This window comes from Paroedura picta, chromosome 8 (assembly GCF_049243985.1).
Source record: "Paroedura picta isolate Pp20150507F chromosome 8, Ppicta_v3.0, whole genome shotgun sequence".
Classification (NCBI taxonomy): domain Eukaryota; kingdom Metazoa; phylum Chordata; class Lepidosauria; order Squamata; family Gekkonidae; genus Paroedura; species Paroedura picta.
The window spans coordinates 44,675,134-44,694,546 of NC_135376.1; the positions used below are offsets into that span (position 1 = coordinate 44,675,134).

A 19,413-nucleotide genomic window follows, 5' to 3' on the forward strand; every position below is an offset into this window, starting at 1 on the left:
AGAACATACATGGGTGTATGTGCAGAATAGCCCAAATAGACTCAAATTGCTCCAAAATAGCTGAACAGTCCATTAAAAAACAGAAATCATTCCCCTGTTAAGGGCAAGTGTACAGAAAATGAGTCAAACCCAGGTTGTGGACTCTAATCTGGAGAACCAGGTTTGATTCTTCTCTCCACCACATGAAGCCAGCTGGGTGACCTTGGGCCAGCCACAGTTTTCTCTGAGCTCTCGCAGCACCATCAACTTCATGGGGTGCCTGTTGTGAGGAGAGGAAGGGAAAGTGATTGTAAGCCATTTTGGGACTCCTTAAGCTAGAGAAAAGCGGAATATAAAACCTTTATCGGTTTAAGACCTATTTATTGTTTATGCAGAAGGGTGAGAAATAATTCATTACCATTGTCAGACCTACCTTTTTTGTCAACCTGAAAAAAATATCTTGCTTCTCCTCAGGAAGTCCCTGATTAGGGAGGAGATAATGGAATTCTGGGATGCAGGTTGCAGAGAGGGGAGGGGTCCTATTTTGGAATCTTCCCGACATAGAAAATTCTCTCTGTACAGCAAGCTAGAACGTGAAGAAAAGCTGAGTATAGCTCTTCATCTGGTATGCTACTTTGCTACATGTGGTGAGCTTATAATATGGGCTCAGTGGAAGAACATTAAAAAAATGACCCCTGTTTATAGCTCACAGCTGCAACCAGCTCAATTTACCCCCTCATTCTGAATAATATATAGAGGGCTGTTTTTTTCTGAGCCCAGTCCAGAAAATGTGACACTAAGTCAAATGCAGGATGTATGCTCTGAATGTGTATTCAATATAATCCACATATAGAAGGCTGGCCGGGATGCTGTTTTGTATTACAAATGGCCCTGCTTTCCACGTTCTCTCACTGGAACAATGACTGGGCATTAAACCTACATGGCACACAAGAGGCTAAAAATCCATTTAACCTCCCATGCGAAACTGACCCAGGATGTTTTAGAAGGCCTAGGTATTTCCCTTTGAAACCTGAGAAACATTTTATTGGGTTTTATACTTTCAGCGGAATGGTTGGGGGTTTGCTCCTCCTTCCCACAGGGCCATGGGTGGAGCTTGATACCAGACACCCCCTGAACACCAATGCACAATCTGCCCAAGATGCAGACAAAGGGGGTGGTGGTGGTGGGGGGTGGTGGTGGAGATCATAGCCTGGGAGATCCTTTTTTCTGGCCCTGCTCACTTTTTTCATTTATGAACATCCAGTCTGGTGAAGAGTTCTGGATCAGTCAGCAGCTTGCCTGCTTGGCAGGTGGTCTTAATGAAAGGTGTTATGTAGCCTTTGTTTTGGATCTTGCTATGATTTTTGAGCTTTGGCCTGGATTTCTAAAGGTTTCAGCGATGGTGTGTGTGTGTGCGTGTGTGGACAGATATAACTGTTCTGCATTTTACATTACACCGTTGGGGCTTTTCTTGAAGAAATTCTGCCTGTAAAGATTATTTGGAGATGGTGGTCACTGGTCAGGGTGGTGTGGTGGTTAGAAAGAACAGCGCTTGAATCCCCACTCAGTTGTGAAGTACCTTTCAAAAGACAATGGCAAAACTTACCTATACGATACATAACAAATCAACCCTGGAGTTCAGAAGAAATTGGAATACAGTGCTAGACTATATTGAACAATAAAATCAAGTTGTAATAGAAGGAAGAGGAGCAGCCTTTCGACCAGGAATTCCTAACCAGGGTCAACCTGCCTCTTAATGCAGATGGTGATGTCACATCTGGTGAAATGTGTGGCAGGGAGGCGTGACCAGCTGACCTCACTTCCAGGACTCCTCGAAGCTTGAAATGTTCTGTCCTGCTTCCAAATAGTAGTTGTAGTATATAACTGTAATATAATATTGTTTCACTTTCCTGTATCTTTCTAAATAAGTAAAATATGTTATAAAAAGAAAAGGCAGGATGTAAATGTTCTAATTAATAAATATTTTTATTTTATTTATTTAATTAGATTAGATTTGTAGGCCGCCACTCCTGGTTGGCTGCCTTGCGGCAGCTAACATCAAAATTCCAGGCCCATATATAAAAAGAACAATATATCTTACCCTCTCACCCAACCCCCCAGGCCCCCCACCCCCCCAGCTGCCAATACCCAATAAGAAGATTTATATAAATATGCTCAGCCTGACACCCACTGTGCTTTATGCCTGGGTGAGGATTTGAATCTTTGACTCCCCAGACCGACTGTAACACTCTTAACTACTGCTCCAGTATTCAGAGCAGTGCAGCTGCTGTGCTGGTGTGGGCCTTGGGCAGCAGACAGTGCGATGCGGAGGTAAAGAAGGCAGTCTTGGGCTCTATCAACAGAGGCATCACCTTGAAAATGCAAGATGTCATAGTCCTGCTGTATAGTACATTGGTCAGACCACTGTGTGCAGTTCTGGAGGCCTCCCTTCAAAAAGGACGCGGTCAAAATGGAGAGGGTACAGATGAGAACCATGAGGGTGATCCAGGGCCTGGGGATCAAGCGCTATGAAGAAAGGCTGAGAGCTTTGGGAATGTTCATAGGTGGATGAGAGAGGACAGGATTACTCTCTTGGAGTATTTGTGAGGTTGTGACTTGCAGGAGGGCAGGGAGTGGTTCCTGTTGGCAGCAGACTACTGGACCCACAGTAATGCATTTAAACTATGTGTAGCACGGCACTGGCTAGATATCGGGGGGGGGGGTTGAGAATCAGCCGCCTAAGGAGGAGGTGAGCTCCCCCTCTCTGGCAGTCGTCAGGCAGCAGCTGGACAGATACTTATCATGGACACTTATGGCTGATCCTGCATTGAGCAGGAGGTTGGACTAGATGGACTGTATGGGGGCTTCCAGCTCTACGATTCTGGCAAAAGAGGAAGAGAGGTTGGGGTTGTGCCAGCCCTCCCCCCTCCCCCGGTGCTTGGTCTTTCTAAAGTACTTTGTTGCATCAATAGGTGGTCTTTGCCTTAGACCTAGCAAGCACAGGACTAGAGAGCAGCCAGCCAGCCACCTCTTCCCCCCTCCCCACACCCCGTTTGCATCTTCCCGTGTGCTTGCTTGGGAGACGGAGTTCCAGTTCGCAAAGGTTATAATGCTACTAAATGGCAGCGCAGAGGATGCTGGGCTCAGTCTGGCAAAAATCAATAAAATGAATAAATAAATACAGGCAGCAAAGAGGCCTGAAATGATTCTCATTTGCAGGGAATGAGAGACACCAAGTGTAATTTAGGGTTTGATATTATGAAAGCCTTGCTGCTCTAAAGCAGCAGGATGCTCAGCGGCTCATTAATAAAGGATAAACTTGGAGTCTATTTACAAGGCACTTTTTGGGATTATTTACACTCCATTATACATATGTAATGTTGCACATATTTACCGCTTGGCTCAGTGGCAAGCAGCGCTGTGGGGGGAGGGGCCAAGGGAGCCTCTCCTCTGTTGCCCCACCCCTTCTAGCAGTGACACCACCCAGGGACGGCGCAGCTACAGGGAAGCACGCAAGTCAAGGAGTGAGCGGCCCGCTTTCTGTCATTCAGAGATGGGGAAGGGGCAGCAGGCAATGCAGCTTCAAGGCTGGCTCTGAAATGCAGCAAGTGTTGTATGTGTATTTTGCTGCCTCCTTTGCAACTCGTTCATTTTTAGGCCTCCGACTGTCACTAAGGGGGACAGATCAGAGTTGGGCCCCAATATACTATCTCAGTCACAAGCATTGTGTGGAAGAAGCAAATCTGTTCCTCAGATACGTATACTCTCTACTGAACATCTGAATTTACAACCAGTCAGTACTCACTCAGTCAGCCTCAACACACCTCCAGGCTGCCAGAAAATTGGAGGTGACAAGACTGGGTATCAAGATATTGTGTCCAGCACTGAACCTGGATAAGAAGAGGGGACTTTTTTGCTCCCACCAATTTGCTCTTAAAAACCAGAGAAGACTAGAACACAGGCTACAGAGATACATCTTGAAAATGGTGATAACAATAATCATTTGCAGGTGAATGACTCATTGGACAATATCCAACACTGTGTGGAGGCAGCAGATGACCCCTTTGGAACCAAAGATATTTTCAAAAAGGGAAATCCTGTATGAACTGAAGCTAGAAGTCACCCTAAGCATAAATTCAAAGGGGATCAGTAGACGGCCAAAGTCTAGAGAAGATGCACCCATATTTGCAATTGGCGCAGTAGTATTCGTTCCACAGACCATGGAGAGCCCTGACCCTGCACACCACCCCAAGCAATAACTATAATCACCTTTTAATTGCCAGAGCTTATAGTGCTGCTGAATCTCACCTCCAGCAGAGCTCTCAGCCAGCCTTGGTGTATCTGGAGTGAGGGGAAGGGCTGGCAAGTTGTAGTGGTGACCACACAGAACAGTGTGCAAGATCTGCAGTTCTTTGGACCCCTTTATTAGGCAGCATTTTGAAAAGTAAATGCTTCTCTGTGTGCTGTTCACTTCAGGTTACACTCTAGTTCTGCAGAAGGAGGAGGGGGGTTAGAATCTCCCTTCCTCGCTGACTTTCCTGCTTGCAAGGAGTTTTGTTTTATGGGCTGGCATTCAACAGTGGTACATCCCATTCCTCCATCTCATTCAGGTGTATAGGCTGACCCCAGCCTCCTACACAGAACTCTTAGCTCTTGATAACCTTGATACGATCATCAGGGATAAGTTGTGTTGTAACAATTAAGTGGTCAGTTTTATCTTGGGCCTGGAATGAAATTATTTTAATTTCTAAAGGAACTGCCCACTTTCCTAGACTCCAGGATGGTGCTCAGAAGAGCCATGTGGCTTCTAAATCACTGAGTGTAACCAAATTAGTGGGACAAGTTAGTTGCAACATCAAAGGATAGATATGGCCAGTGCACCTTGACCCAGCTAGATTACAATGGCATGTAATCTTGGTTGCTTGGCTCTGGTTAAACTCTTGGTTGCTTAAACTCTGTTCAATAGACAATGCCCCAACTTTTCACATATCTGATACTCCTGCACAGAAGCGTGCCCAGCATCAGCACCAGCAAAGTTGGACCATATTCAGGGGCCAGAGGCCACTAGAGATTCCCTGTACCTCCCATAACAGCCTCAACCTTAAAAAATATCCAGGAATCAGATTTTTGCAGATTATGTGGAACACATTATCTGTGAGAATCTGGCCATTGCTGGTAGCTGCTGCACCAGGAGCCACGCAAGTGATGTGTGGGGCAGGCCTGGCAGTGAGCCCAATAACGCTGCTGTTGCCACTTGCCTCCACTGCCCGTCAGGAGTGTGGGTGGACGAGGGATGGGTGAGGCAGTGGCTGTCCAGGAGGAGCACAGAAGATGGGTGGCGGCGGCACAAGCAGGGCTCAGCACTGGGCCTGGCCAGCCTCCTCTGGGCCCATTCCTCTTGCGGCCTTGGAAGACGGGCAGCGGCTGGCCAGGCCATGCAGTTGAGCCCTGCTTGCCGCTGCCCTCACTGCTGTCAACCACTTCCCTGCCTCTTATGCCGCACTCAGGGATGGACTGATGTAACGTCTGTTACGACTTCCATTACTGCAGCCCTGAATGTGGCATAAGATGTGTTCCACATCAGCAACCTATGAGAACAACTCATATGACTTGTCTGTTTTTACGGCCCCTAAGGTGGCCAAGTCTCCAGAATCCCCCTCCCAGTGTCTCTTCAGTGATTTAGACCAGGACCCCAGAGACAACCCCTGAGCCCAATATATTCTCTATTCTTGCTGGTAATTAGGATACTAATAATGGCAATTGCAGCAGATCCCTACACCAGCGGTAGTCAACCTGTGGTCCTCCAGATATTCATGGACTACAATTCCCACGAGCCCCTGCCATTAAATGCTGACAGGGGCTCATGGGAATTGTATTCCATGGAGGACCACAGGTTGACAACCCCTGCCCTACACCACCAAACCAGCAGCCATTCTACTAGCCTAATCCTAAATAAGTTTACCCAGAAGTAAGTCCCAATGATTTCAGGGTGTTTACTGCCACAATAACTTTGTATTTTATATTGTATATATGTTGTATTTATTTTATACTGTTACTGTCTTAGATTGCTCCAGCCTACGGCCATACACAATAAATTCTACTCTCACTGCCTGGAGAGAACGGCCATCTAAACCTTCACAGCTATGCAGCCCAGTTTTATTGCAACCTCCCTTATGAGATTACTGACCAACAGGGACATCTAGTGGTCACTCATTGTAAACCCAGCCGGCCTGAAGAAAATTATGGTTTGGGTTGTCTGCTCAAGAGATCCCAGGGCTGAAATGGAAATCAAGGGCAGGTGCCTAGAATAGCACTCCCCCACAGGGCCTTCTTTTCTACCAAAAAAGGAAAGAAAAAGGAATCAAGGTAGAACGAAGCAGAGGAGGAGGGAGAGGAGAGCTTCATCAAATTGCCCCACACCTACCCACTTTCCCCCTTAGACAGAGTTCTAAAACCTGCACTTTCTCTCACAGATATACCGACTGTGGATGTCTGCCTCTGAGGCTTAAAGTTCTCTTGAATCAATCTGTAGTGTTAATGTTAACTGATATTGATGAGAATTTATTTTCTAAATTGATATCCAGTATTATTTTTCCACCAGGGATTTGAGCAAAGGCTGCCAACCTCCAGGTGGGGCTTGGGGATTTCCTGGGTCTACAACTGATCCACAGGTCACAGAGATCAGGTCTGGAGAAACTACCAGCTTCAGAGGGCAGACTCTATGGTGTCACATCCATGCCAAACTCCTCCCCCCTAAATGGCTCCTCCCCCGGCTCCACCCCCAGATCTCCAGGAATTGCCCAACTCAGAGTTGGCAACCCTAAATTCAAGGCAGCATACAGAGGGTTCCCTTTCAGTCTCTCATAACAATACTAGCAAAATGAAGGTCTGCTCAGGTCCAGCAAGATTGCTGCTCTGTGCACCCTTCAACCAAGGTCCGGTGGTTTTCTCTCCCATGGTCTGTTACGCCATGCTGTCTTTATAAGGCGGCTCTGGTAAAATGCTCTGGATGGAATACTAGTGAATCAACTCACCATAGTTTCCCCTTCAACCGAGGAAAGCATTTCTTATGCCAGTTATTTTCTCTGCTGAGCAACTGAGTAAAAATTGGAAGAGGAGGGAGAAAGGGGCAGGTGGGAAAAAAGCAATACAAGAATGTGTGTGCATAAAACATTTGCAATATTACTTAGAATTTGGAAACAAACAGTTGTTCAAGAGTTCAAGAGTGCTGCTTGCAATTTTGAAGAGAGGGTGTTTGATTCGTTACTAGTCAGAACCCTGCAGTCAGCAATGACTTTTTTTGGTGATGTCATCTGTTCAGTCGTGTCCAACCCTCAGTGATTCTATAGGAAAGACTTTGCCATGCACCCCTGTCTCTGACTGCTTCTTTTAGTTGGTTCATGGTCATTCCTGTATTAACTTTGATCGTGTAGAGCTAGCGGATCCCTTGGCGACCATGTTTCCTTTTGCCACTGACCATCCCAAGCATTAATGATTTTCCAGCGAGTTTGATTGCATGATGCGTCCGAAGTAAGTGAGCTTTAGCCATAATATCTTCCCTTCTAATGAATTGTTGGTTTGCTCCTCTCTAAAACTATCTTGTTGGTAACTTTGGCTTTTGGAGGGGGGGGGGAATATAGTAGATTTTCCCCATTCGGTTGCCATGTAATGAAGGCCCATGTGGGATATAGATAAGGGAAAGCACCCATGTGAATTTTGCTTGTGTAAATTGATGGAGGCATTATGTACCATGGAACATCCAACTTTTATTGATACATTGATCAACAGGCACCTCCTTGCTAAAAATCAGTCTTCCATTTTTTAAACAACTTAAAACTTAACCCGCCTGTCTAAAGCTTAAGGTGGTTTACAGCAAATATCATTAAAATCACAACACCTACATACATTGAAGAGATAAAGCTTCCAACAGTAAGAATCCTACGGAAGAGGATACTCCCCAAGGATCTACTTCAGCACCTCTGAACACACCAATAAAATGAAGAAATGCCCTCTGCAAGGAGTTGTTTCATGTGCTTTCTGAAAGATGCTTAGCAAACAGCTTTAGGCACATCCTCCAGGAAATGACATGGAAGGACAGTTATTGAAGGAATGACATGAAAATGACAGTACTTGAAGGGGATGTGTGGACCCTCAAGTGGAGGCCATAATCAAGAAAGAGCACTGAAAAGCAACTGCACGGGTTCAAACTGTGAGAGATGGACCTTGTGTTATGCCATGACAGTCCTGTAAAAATGATCTCCCCCAGGCTACTAGCCACAGTAATTCTCAGGCACTGAAAGAGAACTGCCTGGCACACGCATGTCTTCCTCAAGTTTGCACACCACCCCTTACTGAGCCATAGCAGAATCTTTCCTGGTCCATCACCCCTGGGTCCTTAAATGTGCCCCCCCCCCCTTTGCTCTCCCTGAAGCTCCATGAGGCAGCCAAGTCTTGGGTGAGTGAAGCACACATCTCCATTACCAGAGGAACTAGAACATCACTTCTACACATCTCCTGACTTAGCCAGCATACGGATACTTAACCTTGTTGCCAGCTCAACAGTTACAGCCTTAACCCATGATGCCTGGGCATGGCTCGGGAAGGTCACTGGGAGTGCCTCACCCACTCATCACTTGGCATGAAAAACCAGTCAGAACTCAAGGGGCAAGGCTTGATCCAGTCACTTGACCTGACAAAGAGTTTCCTACCAGATCCCAGTTGTGAGGAGCTGACCCAACTGAGGGCCAGTAAGAGTCATTTAGAAGGCACATTAGCATGATGGGAGAATGCCATGAATCGTCCCCTACTGCCGCTTCTTGGATTACCATAACAGAAATTTTAATCCAGAAAGTGAAACGCGTATCTGCTCTCATCAGACAGCCCAACTATCTGTGATGTGTCGTAATGAGGACTGATGCCACAAACGCAATGCCATCACCAGTCCGTAAGGTCTGGTGAGTGAAAATTTTAGATCTGCTTGGCTATTTCTGTATTAGTGATGGTGCCAATTTACCTTGCTTTAAAATACAAACTGGCCCAGCTTTCGACGCTCAGCTGTTTTGCAAATTGGGCAACTTTCCCCACACATTCCCCCCCTCAAGATTCTGCACATGCAGAGTCAGCATTCTGCAGGCCAGCTGTCCAAAGCTTTTGTAGGTGCCTGTTCAAAAATTCTTTAGTGTTAATCCCCATACTGTCACTGAAACTCTTATTGATGGCTGTGAACCATATAACCAAACCAACTGGCCAAGCAGCCTTTTGTCAGAAGACTTCTCTATTAGACTCTCTTTCCTGCAAGTCTTTCATACAGTTGCTGCCCCTCTCCCCCCAGCACACCTAAAAGCCTCTCTTGTTCTCTCCGGATGTGTATAGTTGAGGAGGAGGAGGAGGTGTGTGTGTGTGTGTGTGGGGAGGGGTGTCTCTGGCATGCTCACCATTATTGTGAGTTTTGTCCAGGTTCTTGCCAAGAGAGCTCAAATTCACTGAGCTGATTCCAAACTGAGCCAATGGGATTTTGGCCATCTCTTGCAAATAGTGTGGTGATCTCTGTCTTCCCCTCCTCAGACCCACCGTTCATGAGAGTCTGCAGCATGCGACCAACCAGTTTTAATCCACCCAGCAAGGAGGTGGATGTTTGCCTTCGTTTCCTCAGCCTCCTGGCTAACATTGATGATTTTCTGTGCCACATGGCCTTGCCTTGTCTATGCAGGCTTTTTCTGGGATTTCCTGGCTCGGAGTCACACCACTCATACTAATGGTGTCTCATTATTGGCCCTCTGCTACATGAAGAAGAAGAACAGTTGATTCTTATATGGCACTTTTCTCTACCTGAAGGAGTCTCAAAGCGGCTTACAGTCGCCTTCCCTTTCCTCTCCCCACAACAGACACCCTGTGAGGTGGGTGAAGCTGAGAGAGCCCTGATATTACAGCTTTCTTGGTGCTGGGGCGAGCCCAAGGTCACTCAGCTGTCTGCATGTGGAGGAGTGGGGAATCAGACTCAGCTCACCAGATTAGACGTCTGCACTCTTAACCACTACCCCAAGCTGGCTCTCATGTTGTCACTTTGCAGCATTTTGAATCTGACATAGTCCCTACAAATGTATGGGTTTTATTAACAAGTTTTCTACTTCTTCCTACAACTGGGCTCATTTCTCCAGTGTTACAATATTGCTTTCACATTCCTTCCCTGTGCCACATTATTCTGACTTTTTCTTTCCTCACTTATGCATACTACTTCCCCTGTGCTGCCACCTGAGTCCTCTTTCAGGCTTAGTTTGAGCCAAGGCCCAGCCCTGAAACAGAAAACTGCTCCTGACAATGTACAGAAAGCATGTCTTAGCCATCAAAAAATCCTGTCATACTAACTTCAAAGTCCGACAAACCTTCTCGAATGGCAAAACATTTGCACTTTTGAAACATCATGCAATGGGGAAGATCTTTGCTTAGCCATAATAATTGCTCCCACTCTCAAAACATACTATACACACCCTTATTTCAACAGCTGAACACGAAAGGAATATCAACAAGTCTCTCACTCCCCACCTAATATTACTTGTTCGGAGGACTTAGCCCTTTATTTCTGCTTTGCAAAATCTCAGGAAACTGCATTTGTTCCCATTGCTCTGAAGTTTCCAGGACTATGATGAAGGAACTGGGATAGAGGGAGAAGCAGTGGGCACCTGAAGGGGCCGGCTTTCCTTGGGGCAAGAGCCATTATCCCTGCTTCAATTCTAGACAAAGGAAGCATCCCAAAAGGAAGGGTCTATCCGAAGGAGACTAGCCATTTCTCAGGTACCTTCCACCCCGCTGTCTCAGACAGGCACATCTGCCTGGCTCAGTTCCCGCTGTTGCCTAGGATGTGCAAGGACACAAAGGCAGGAGTTTACTCTCTCTTCCTGTTGAGAGACAATAGTCCAATGTCTCAATTTTGAAAAAAGGAATGTGCTAGATCAGTCCAGTTGCTGAAATCTGTTACCACAGCGCTCTGTGTGGATGCCAATGCATTGATAAAACTGGACCAGAACAATCTGGGCCGGAACTGTCCATGTTCTGGACCTGTTTCCTTGCATCAACAAAGCAGATGGTCCTTAAGAGAGGACAGCACAGGTTCTAAGTGGGTCTCATTTGTTATCACTGTATTTATTGGGGTGGGTGCGGTGGGAAGAGTACAGACAAAGTATTATTGCGTGACAAATTTATTTAGGTTCTCTGGTTTGTTTTTAACTTTGAACCTTCCAAGTCTGTGGGCTCCTGAATTCTCTCTCTTGTGTGTGTGTGTGTGTGGGGGGGGGGAGACTTATCATGTCAGCGTCAAAATTCAGTTGACCACATAGGTGCAGATAATATTCAGAACAAATGTAGGATTGGGAAAAAAGTATAAATTTGATGCTAGTCTCTGGGTGGGATCCTGGGGTTGCTGTTCAGTTGCAGGACAACAGAGGTGTCTTCTTGTTGACCTCTCTGACCTCAAACTATACACTACAAGTGTATCAATACATCCCTCTAAAGCCCTCTAAATCTTAATCCAGCAGGAAAGAGGATAAATCCCATGACATTATAGGAAGTCTATTTAGGCCAGTTTCCTGAAAATGGCTGTCACCTGGCTTTTTTGGTTTCCAGCTTCCAGGAGAAGGAAAGGGCCGGGGTGGAGGGAGTAGGCAGCCTCAGCAGATCTGAACCAGAGACTTCTTCCCAAATCCCTTCCCAAGTCTATTTTGTATTGTTGATCCAGGAAGGAAGGAAGGCACCAAAGGAAGAGAATCTGGGTGAGTTCTCATCTCCTTTTGTTCAGTGGCAGAAGACTAGGGCTTTGCAGCAGGAAGGACAGCCATCTCCCAAAAGCACAGATGGGAGAGCGTCATGCCGGGCTTGATCCAGAACCAGAGAACTCCAGGGAGCTGTTCTCCATGGCACCGTAGCCATTGAACTTGACCATTTTGACGGAGTCTGGCAAGCAGGAGAAAAAGGAGTGGCGAGAGGCAAAGAGATGGCTGATTTCCATAAATGTTTTGTTTTTTGTTTCTGGGATAATGAAATATACATACAAAGCAACCAGAATGCAGATGCCACAGAAGATCAGATAGCAGAAGGCACCAGCTGACATCTGGAGATGGAAACAAAGTAGGACAATCAGGACAATCAGACATAAAGAACCACTGGCCTTTACCCAGTTCTGTGATATATTCAGTTTGTCCAACACAACAAGCTGCAACCAGCACCATTTTAAGCATTTAGGGTACTCAGACCTGATGGCCACGCCCTAACCATTGCAGACACTTGGTGCATTCCTCACTGAGCACAGGGTTTCATATTCTAGAGTGCCTAGCTCTAAAATTAGGAGCCAGAAAGCCCCCAAACTATGACGGAAATAAATTAGCATGATTCATTCATCACTATAGCAGTGTCAAATGAATGCCTCCCCAACCTATTGTCCTATGGAAGACAGCTGGTCAAGCCAGAGGTTTCTTTGCCTTGCTTTGCAACCTGGGATCTTTCCCTCATGCAGTTTAGAAGGAGAAGAAAAAGAAGAGTTGGTTCTCATGTGCCGCTTTTCTCTACCCGAAGGAGGCTCAAAGCGGCTTACAGTCACATTCCTCTCCCCACAACAGACACCCTGTGGGGTGGGTGAGGCTGAGAGAGCCCTGATATCACTGCTCGGTCAGAACAGTTTTATCAGTGCCATGGCAAGCCCAAAGTCACCCAACTGGCTGCATGTGGGGGAGTGGGGAATCGATCCCGGCATGCCAGATTAGAAGTCTGCACTCCCAACCACTACACCAAACTGGCTCTCTGTTTATCTTGGAGAAGTTCCAGTTGCCTTTAGCACAGTGGTCCCCAACCTTTCTGAGGCTGGGGACCGGCAGGGCATCGGGCCACGCCCACTCATCGGGCCGTGCCCCCACGGGCCACGGCCGCTCATCGGGCCGCGCCTGGGGGCCGCACCCGCACGGCCCGGCCCTGATTCCCTCTCCCCGCCCTCCCGCAGTAAGAAGCTTCCCGGGCCGCAAGCTTGCGGCCTGGGAAGTTTTTTACTGCGGGGGGGGGCAGGGAGAGGGAGCTGCGGCCCGGCGCCATGGCCCTCGCGGCCCGGCGCCGGGCCGCGGCCCGCAGGTTGGTGTCAGACGCACAGGAAACTCACAACAAAACTTATTCAAAAGAAAATAGTTTTATTGATTAGCACTATACGCATTGGACTGAAAGTCAAATCTGACTCGAAGCCAGATTTGCCTCAGCTTATCAATACATTTCTCCCGCCCAAAACTTGACAGTTCCCAAGGAGGGGGGTTAGTGAAGAAAGACATATGTGAAACAAAAACAGGATTCCAAACTCCCATCCTTGAGAGAGGTACAAACAACCCTGTGAGCCCACAACAAGATAAGGTTAGAATAACATCACTATTCTACTTTATTGCTTACAAACTACAAGGCCGGGGCTAGCAGGCGCCAGGTCCCATTAAACAATATAACTGACATGGAGGAACTCAGGCTAATTTATGACAGAGATTCTACAATCCTGACATCCCTCCGCATTAAAACTAACTTCACTCCCCCACCTAGCCGGCATCTACCGGGCGAGGACAATCAGGAAATGCTCGATGGAAAGCCCGGAGAAGGCGGGGTGCCTTCACATTCCCTGCCTCCACCCACTCCTTGTCCCCCGAGGGGAAATCTTTCCAATCGATCAGATATTGAAGGCGACCCTTGTGCAAACGAGAGTCTAAAATTTGGTTGACTTCATAGTGGGTGTCTTTGTCGATGTAAATTGGCACAGGCTGGTCTGGAGGAGGGTGCCACTCGTCTGGGACCGGAGCTCTTCGCAGCAGGCTGGAATGAAAAACCGGATGCACATTCCTATAAGTCTTTGGTAAGGCTAGCTCAACAGTCACAGGATTAATCAGTTTTACCACTTTAAATGGCCCCACATATTTAGGGCCAAGTTTCTTAGATTTCTGCTGGCACCTCAGGTTCTTAGTAGACAAATAGGCCAGGTCTCCCACTTTCCAATCAGGTGCAGGTACTCTTTTCTTATCTGCTTGAGCTTTATAGGCCTGTTTCGCCTCTTTGAGGCTAGCAACAATTTCTGGCCAACCTGTACTGATGGTCGATGCCCATTTATTTATGTCAGGAGTCTCAGTGGAGCTGAGTTCCCAGGTGGGGGCTGTTGCCAAATCAGTCCCATACACTACTTTAAAGGGTGATACCCCTGTTGAGGCATGAACCCCATTGTTGTAGGCAAATTCAGCCAGCGGTAATAAGGAGACCCAATTGTCCTGCTGGTGATTGATAAAACAACGCAAATACTGTTCCAGGATTTGGTTTACCCTTTCGGTCTGGCCATTTGATTCAGGGTGATAGCCCGAAGTGAGGGCTTGCTCCACCCCCAATAGTCTCAAGAGTTCCCTCCAAAACTTGGAAACGAACTGGGGGCCCCGATCCGTCAGGACACGTGTCGGGATCCCGTGCAGACGTACCACGTGTTCAATAAAAAGAGAAGCCAATTTTGGTGCTGAAGGCACTCCCGTGCAGGGAATGAAGTGAGCCTGTTTGGAAAAAGCATCCACCACCCATATAACGGTGTTCCCGTGACTGGGAGGGAGGTCCGTAATAAAGTCCATAGTGACATCTGTCCACGGACGAGAGGGGGTGGGCTGTGGTTGCAATAGCCCCTTTTTCTTGCCCCCAACCGGTTTCGAGGCAATACAAATAGGGCACCCCTGCACATATTTCTCCACATCTTTGCGCAGGGACGGCCACCAATACTGTCTCCTGACTAGGTGCAGAGTTTTCACAAAACCAAAGTGTCCAGCAGTTTTTGCGTCGTGGCAAAGTTTCAAAACTTTTCCCCTGGCCGCAACAGGAACAAAGAGTCTCTCGCCCTTAAAAAAGAGCCCCCCCTTCTCAGTCAGATCAGGGCGGAGGGAGCCGAACTCCGGATCTTGTGACATCTCCTTTTGGACCCAGCCCCCTGGGATGGGCGGAACAGTCTTTACGTGGCTGCGCGTCACGGCGGCCATCCCTAGTTGGGCGGGGGTAAAAACGGTGTCCACCAATGGGTCTCGTTTGCTGTTGTACTGGGGCAGGCGTGACAATGCATCAGCCAAAAAGTTCATTTTACCCGGCAGATGCTTGAGGGAGAAGTTGAAACGGGCGAAAAACTCCGCCCACCTCATTTGCTTGGCGGACAGTGATCGGGGCTGCTTGAGTGCCTGAAGGTTTTTATGATCCGTCCAGACGACAAATGGGATCGCGGACCCCTCTAGCCAATGCCTCCAGGTGGAAAGGGCCAATTTTACTGCAGCCGCCTCTTTTTCCCAAATTGCCCAATTTCGCTCTGCCCCCGAGAATTTCTTTGACAGATAGGCCAGCGGGTGTAATTTCCCGTCTTCCCCCTCTTGGAGGATCACGGCCCCCATTGCCACGTCCAAGGAGTCTACTTGTACAGTGAATTGCTTAGAAGGGTCAGCATGGGCCAGTACTGGTTCGGACGTAAACAGCAACTTTAGTTTGTCAAATGCGTCTTGACAGGGGGGGGTCCACAGAAGGGGCGTCCCCGGGCGGCTCGCCGCTTTTCCCCCTTGTTTGGTTTTCAACAAGTCAGTGAGGGGCAACGCCACTTTGGCAAAATTGGGAATGAAAGTCCTGTAAAAATTAGCGAATCCTAGGAAACTTTGCAGTTGCCTCCTGCTGCGGGGAGGTTCCCAAGCCAGCAAGTCGCGCACCTTGCCAGGGTCCATCTCAATCCCAGCCTGGGAGACACGGAACCCCAAAAACTCCACCGCATCGCGGTGGAACTCACATTTAGACAGTTTAGCAAACAACTGGTGCTTCCGCAAGCGGTTGAGCACTTCGCGGACCAGATCAGCATGACTCTCAACATTCTCAGAATACACAAGAATATCATCAATATAAACCAACACCCCCTGGTACAATAAATCATGCATAATTTCATTAATCATATTCATGAACACGCCCGGAGCGCCGGCGAGGCCGAACGGCATTACGGTGTACTCAAACTGCCCCAGGGGGGTATTAAAGGCCGTTAAATATTCGTGCCCCTTCTTGATCCGAACTCGGTAATAGGCTTCCCTCAAATCCAATTTCGTAAAAATCCGTGCCTTCCCCAAATGGCCCAACAAGTCTTTAATCAGGGGGAGCGGGTAGGCATTGCAGGTAGAGACCGCGTTTAACCCACGGTAGTCAGTACACAAACGTAGCGAACCGTCCTTCTTTTTTACAAAAAGGACCGGGGCCGCCAATGAAGACGTGGCCGGTCTAATAAAACCTCTCGCCAGGTTTTTATCCAGAAAATCCCTAAGCTCCGCCATTTCCCGGGGGCTCATGGAATAAAGCTTGGCTTTGGGGAGTGGTTCCCCTTTCTTCAATTCAATGGCACAGTCAGTTTTACGGTGGGGAGGAAGTTGGTTGCACTCGACCTCCGCGAACACATCAGCAAAGTCCCGATACTCAGGAGGGAGCGCTGCCCCCCCCGATCCCAAAGCGGCCACAATCCCCGTACTTGGAGGATCCCGCGGTCGAGCGTGCTGCTCGCAGGCGGGAGAGGTAAAGTCCACAGTCCCTTCTTTCCACCTCACTAGGGGATCATGCTCCTTCAACCAATCCAACCCCAACACACAAGGGAAGGCAGAATGAGGAGCTACCAAAGGCTGGATTTGCTCCCAATGTTTTTTTATGTCCAAGTCCATTGGGCGCGTTTTCGCTGTAGCATTTGTCTGCCAGAGTAGGATTGAGGCCCCCCACAAACGACAGCACGCGTTGGGGCTCCGTCCAGTCCGGCACCGAGGAAGCCAGCTCTTTAAACTCCCTGGCGTACTCGACCACTGACAACTTCCCTTGCCGGTGAGCCCTGAGTTTTTTCTCCGCGGTCTCTCGCTCGAACGGTTCCACGTACATCTGGCGCAGGGCTCTCATAAAATGGTTGTAGTCACGGATGGCTTGGGGGTGATAGCGGTACAAGTCCACGAACCACTTGGCTGCTTTGCCTTCTAGGGCTTGGCCCACGAAACGCACTTTCTCAGCGTCGTCCTGGAAAGTGAACCCCATTTCCATCATGTAGGCCTGGAGGTGCACCAGAAACGTAGGGAAATCGGAGGGGTCTCCGGAAAACTTAGCCTTGAATTTATAGGTGCTCCGCATCTCCACACCCCGGAGGTGGGCCGGTAGGCGCCCCGGGCCCCAATCCGCCGGTGCCGGGGCCGGTCCTGGGGGTCTTGCACCACGGCCGATGCCTCGTCCTCTCCCCGCCGCCACTCTTGCTCGTTCCGCTGCCCGGGCCGCCTCTGCTGCTCGCACTGCCGCTCGCGCCGCTTCGCGCGCCGCTGCTGCCGCTGCTGCCGCCGCCGCCTCGGCTCCCGCAACGTCCGCCGCCGCCGCCGCGGCTGCCGCCGCCGCTGCATCCTCGCCTCCGTCCGCGCCGTCCCCTCCGGCTCCATCGCCGCCCGCGCCGCCTTCGTCCTCTCGCTCCTCGTCCTCGCCTTCTTGTTCTCGCTGCGCTCTCGCTCGAGCCTCTGCCTCCGCCTCGATTTCCAGCTGCGCCCTGGCCCTGGCCAACGCCTCAGCATCCGCTGCCGCTTGCGTGTCCGCCATGCCGTGTTCCCGCAGTGCAAGCCCACCACTCACTCTTCGCAGGCTGGTATCGTGCGCACCACCACCGAGCACTTCCTTCAGCAGGCGTTGCGTTCTGCGCTTCTCCTCCGGATCCAACCGACCCGAAAGATCCTGCAGCCAGTTAGTCACCCTGTCCAGCTTGTACTGCAAGTCCTGTGTCTCACCCACAGGCTCCAGCGCGTAGCTAGGCAGTCCCAGGTGCTCCGGCCACCTCTCATCCCCAGTAGGGCGGTCGTATCTAGACAATCGCCTGCGCTGGGTGACGTGTCGTTCCAAAAATTCCTCGGGCCCCGGGGTTGTCCCCGAGATTGCCCGCATCATGCCCGAGCTGTGCGGGCCGGCACTCGCGCCGTCGCCCTGGGAGAGGTCCCAATCCAGGCCCTCTCCCTGCTCAGAAAAAGTATGTCCCTCGCCCTGCATTTTGCAGGTGAAAGGAGTTGTGAGATTTGACTTGATGTCAGACGCACAGGAAACTCACAACAAAACTTATTCAAAAGAAAATAGTTTTATTGATTAGCACTATACGCATTGGACTGAAAGTCAAATCTGACTCGAAGCCAGATTTGCCTCAGCTTATCAATACATTTCTCCCGCCCAAAACTTGACAGTTCCCAAGGAGGGGGGTTAGTGAAGAAAGACATATGTGAAACAAAAACAGGATTCCAAACTCCCATCCTTGAGAGAGGTACAAACAACCCTGTGAGCCCACAACAAGATAAGGTTAGAATAACATCACTATTCTATTTTATTGCTTACAAACTACAAGGCCGGGGCTAGCAGGCGCCAGGTCCCATTAAACAATATAACTGACATGGAGGAACTCAGGCTAATTTATGACAGAGATTCTACAATCCTGACAGTTGGGGACCACTGCTTTAGCACACAGTGATTTCTGGTCTTGAGGAAGTGAATTTGATTTATAGAACAGGCTACCTGAAGTTTGCCATTTGGAGCACTCATCATTTGGAGTGCATCTAGTGACCTGCATTAGGGAGGGGTCTGCTGAGACTAACTGGGTCTTTTTTGCAAGTTCTCTTACCTTGTAATCTGAAGATTATTGATTGAGCCTTCTGTGCTCTTTTGGAGCCTCAGTGTATTTATTTATTAATTAAATTTTTATACTGCTCTTCTGGGGGGCCCAGGGCAGTTTACAATATAAGGAATGTAATGAGTAACATAATAGATAAAACAATCATGTACAGAACAAACAAATGTATTATATATTTTTAAATATGTTAAATCTAATTAAAATCCTTTCCTATAGCATAAAACGAAGACATAAAATGAAGTCTGGAAAGACACAGCCCATTTCAGTGTTTTGTCTGCACTACTGTTTCCTTCTGTAGTAATTTGGCAGTTCTTCTTGAGTACCCTCTTTATAGCGTGTCTATTAGAACCACCTACTTTGTTCCTTTTTTCATTTCCAAGTTAACTTTCTCCCCAAAAAGTATTATGCTGTGCAGTTGCTGTGATTTTCTAAAGCAGGCAGGAGATAACAGTACTCTGGTGTTTTGAAGTTATCCCAGAACCTCTAACCCGCGAGCCCCCCCCACCCACCCACCCACTCAAAGCGCCATGTTTTACCTGCAGGAAGGGAAACACAAACCCAACAGTGAAGTTTGAGAGCCAGTTGAGGGACCCACCCACAATGTAGGCAGATGGGCGGTGGGATTGCTTGAAGAGTTCGGCTGTCATCAAAAAGGGGACCCCGGCTGCATGAGAAAGACACTGCTTAGGCCAGGCTGGGCTTTAGACAAAGCCAGACTGTTGGTAGAGAGACAAAGCTGGATCCTGCAAGGACTTTTTGGG

General features: G+C 48.5%; 1 protein-coding gene across 1 annotated transcript in view; it reads right to left on the reverse strand.

The window, feature by feature from the left end:
* Positions 1–7,720: 7,720 nt before the first annotated feature.
* The window catches only part of LOC143843449 (solute carrier family 2, facilitated glucose transporter member 9-like), a 36,155-nt gene continuing 24,462 nt past the window's right edge, over positions 7,721–19,413 (reverse strand). Inside the window, exons 11-12 of the mRNA XM_077349495.1 lie at positions 19,189–19,316; positions 7,721–12,082 (exon numbers count right to left, since the gene is read on the reverse strand). Coding sequence (XP_077205610.1) covers positions 11,837–12,082; positions 19,189–19,316 — 374 coding nt within the window. The 3' untranslated portion in view covers positions 7,721–11,836. The remainder of the gene's footprint in view (positions 12,083–19,188; positions 19,317–19,413) is intronic.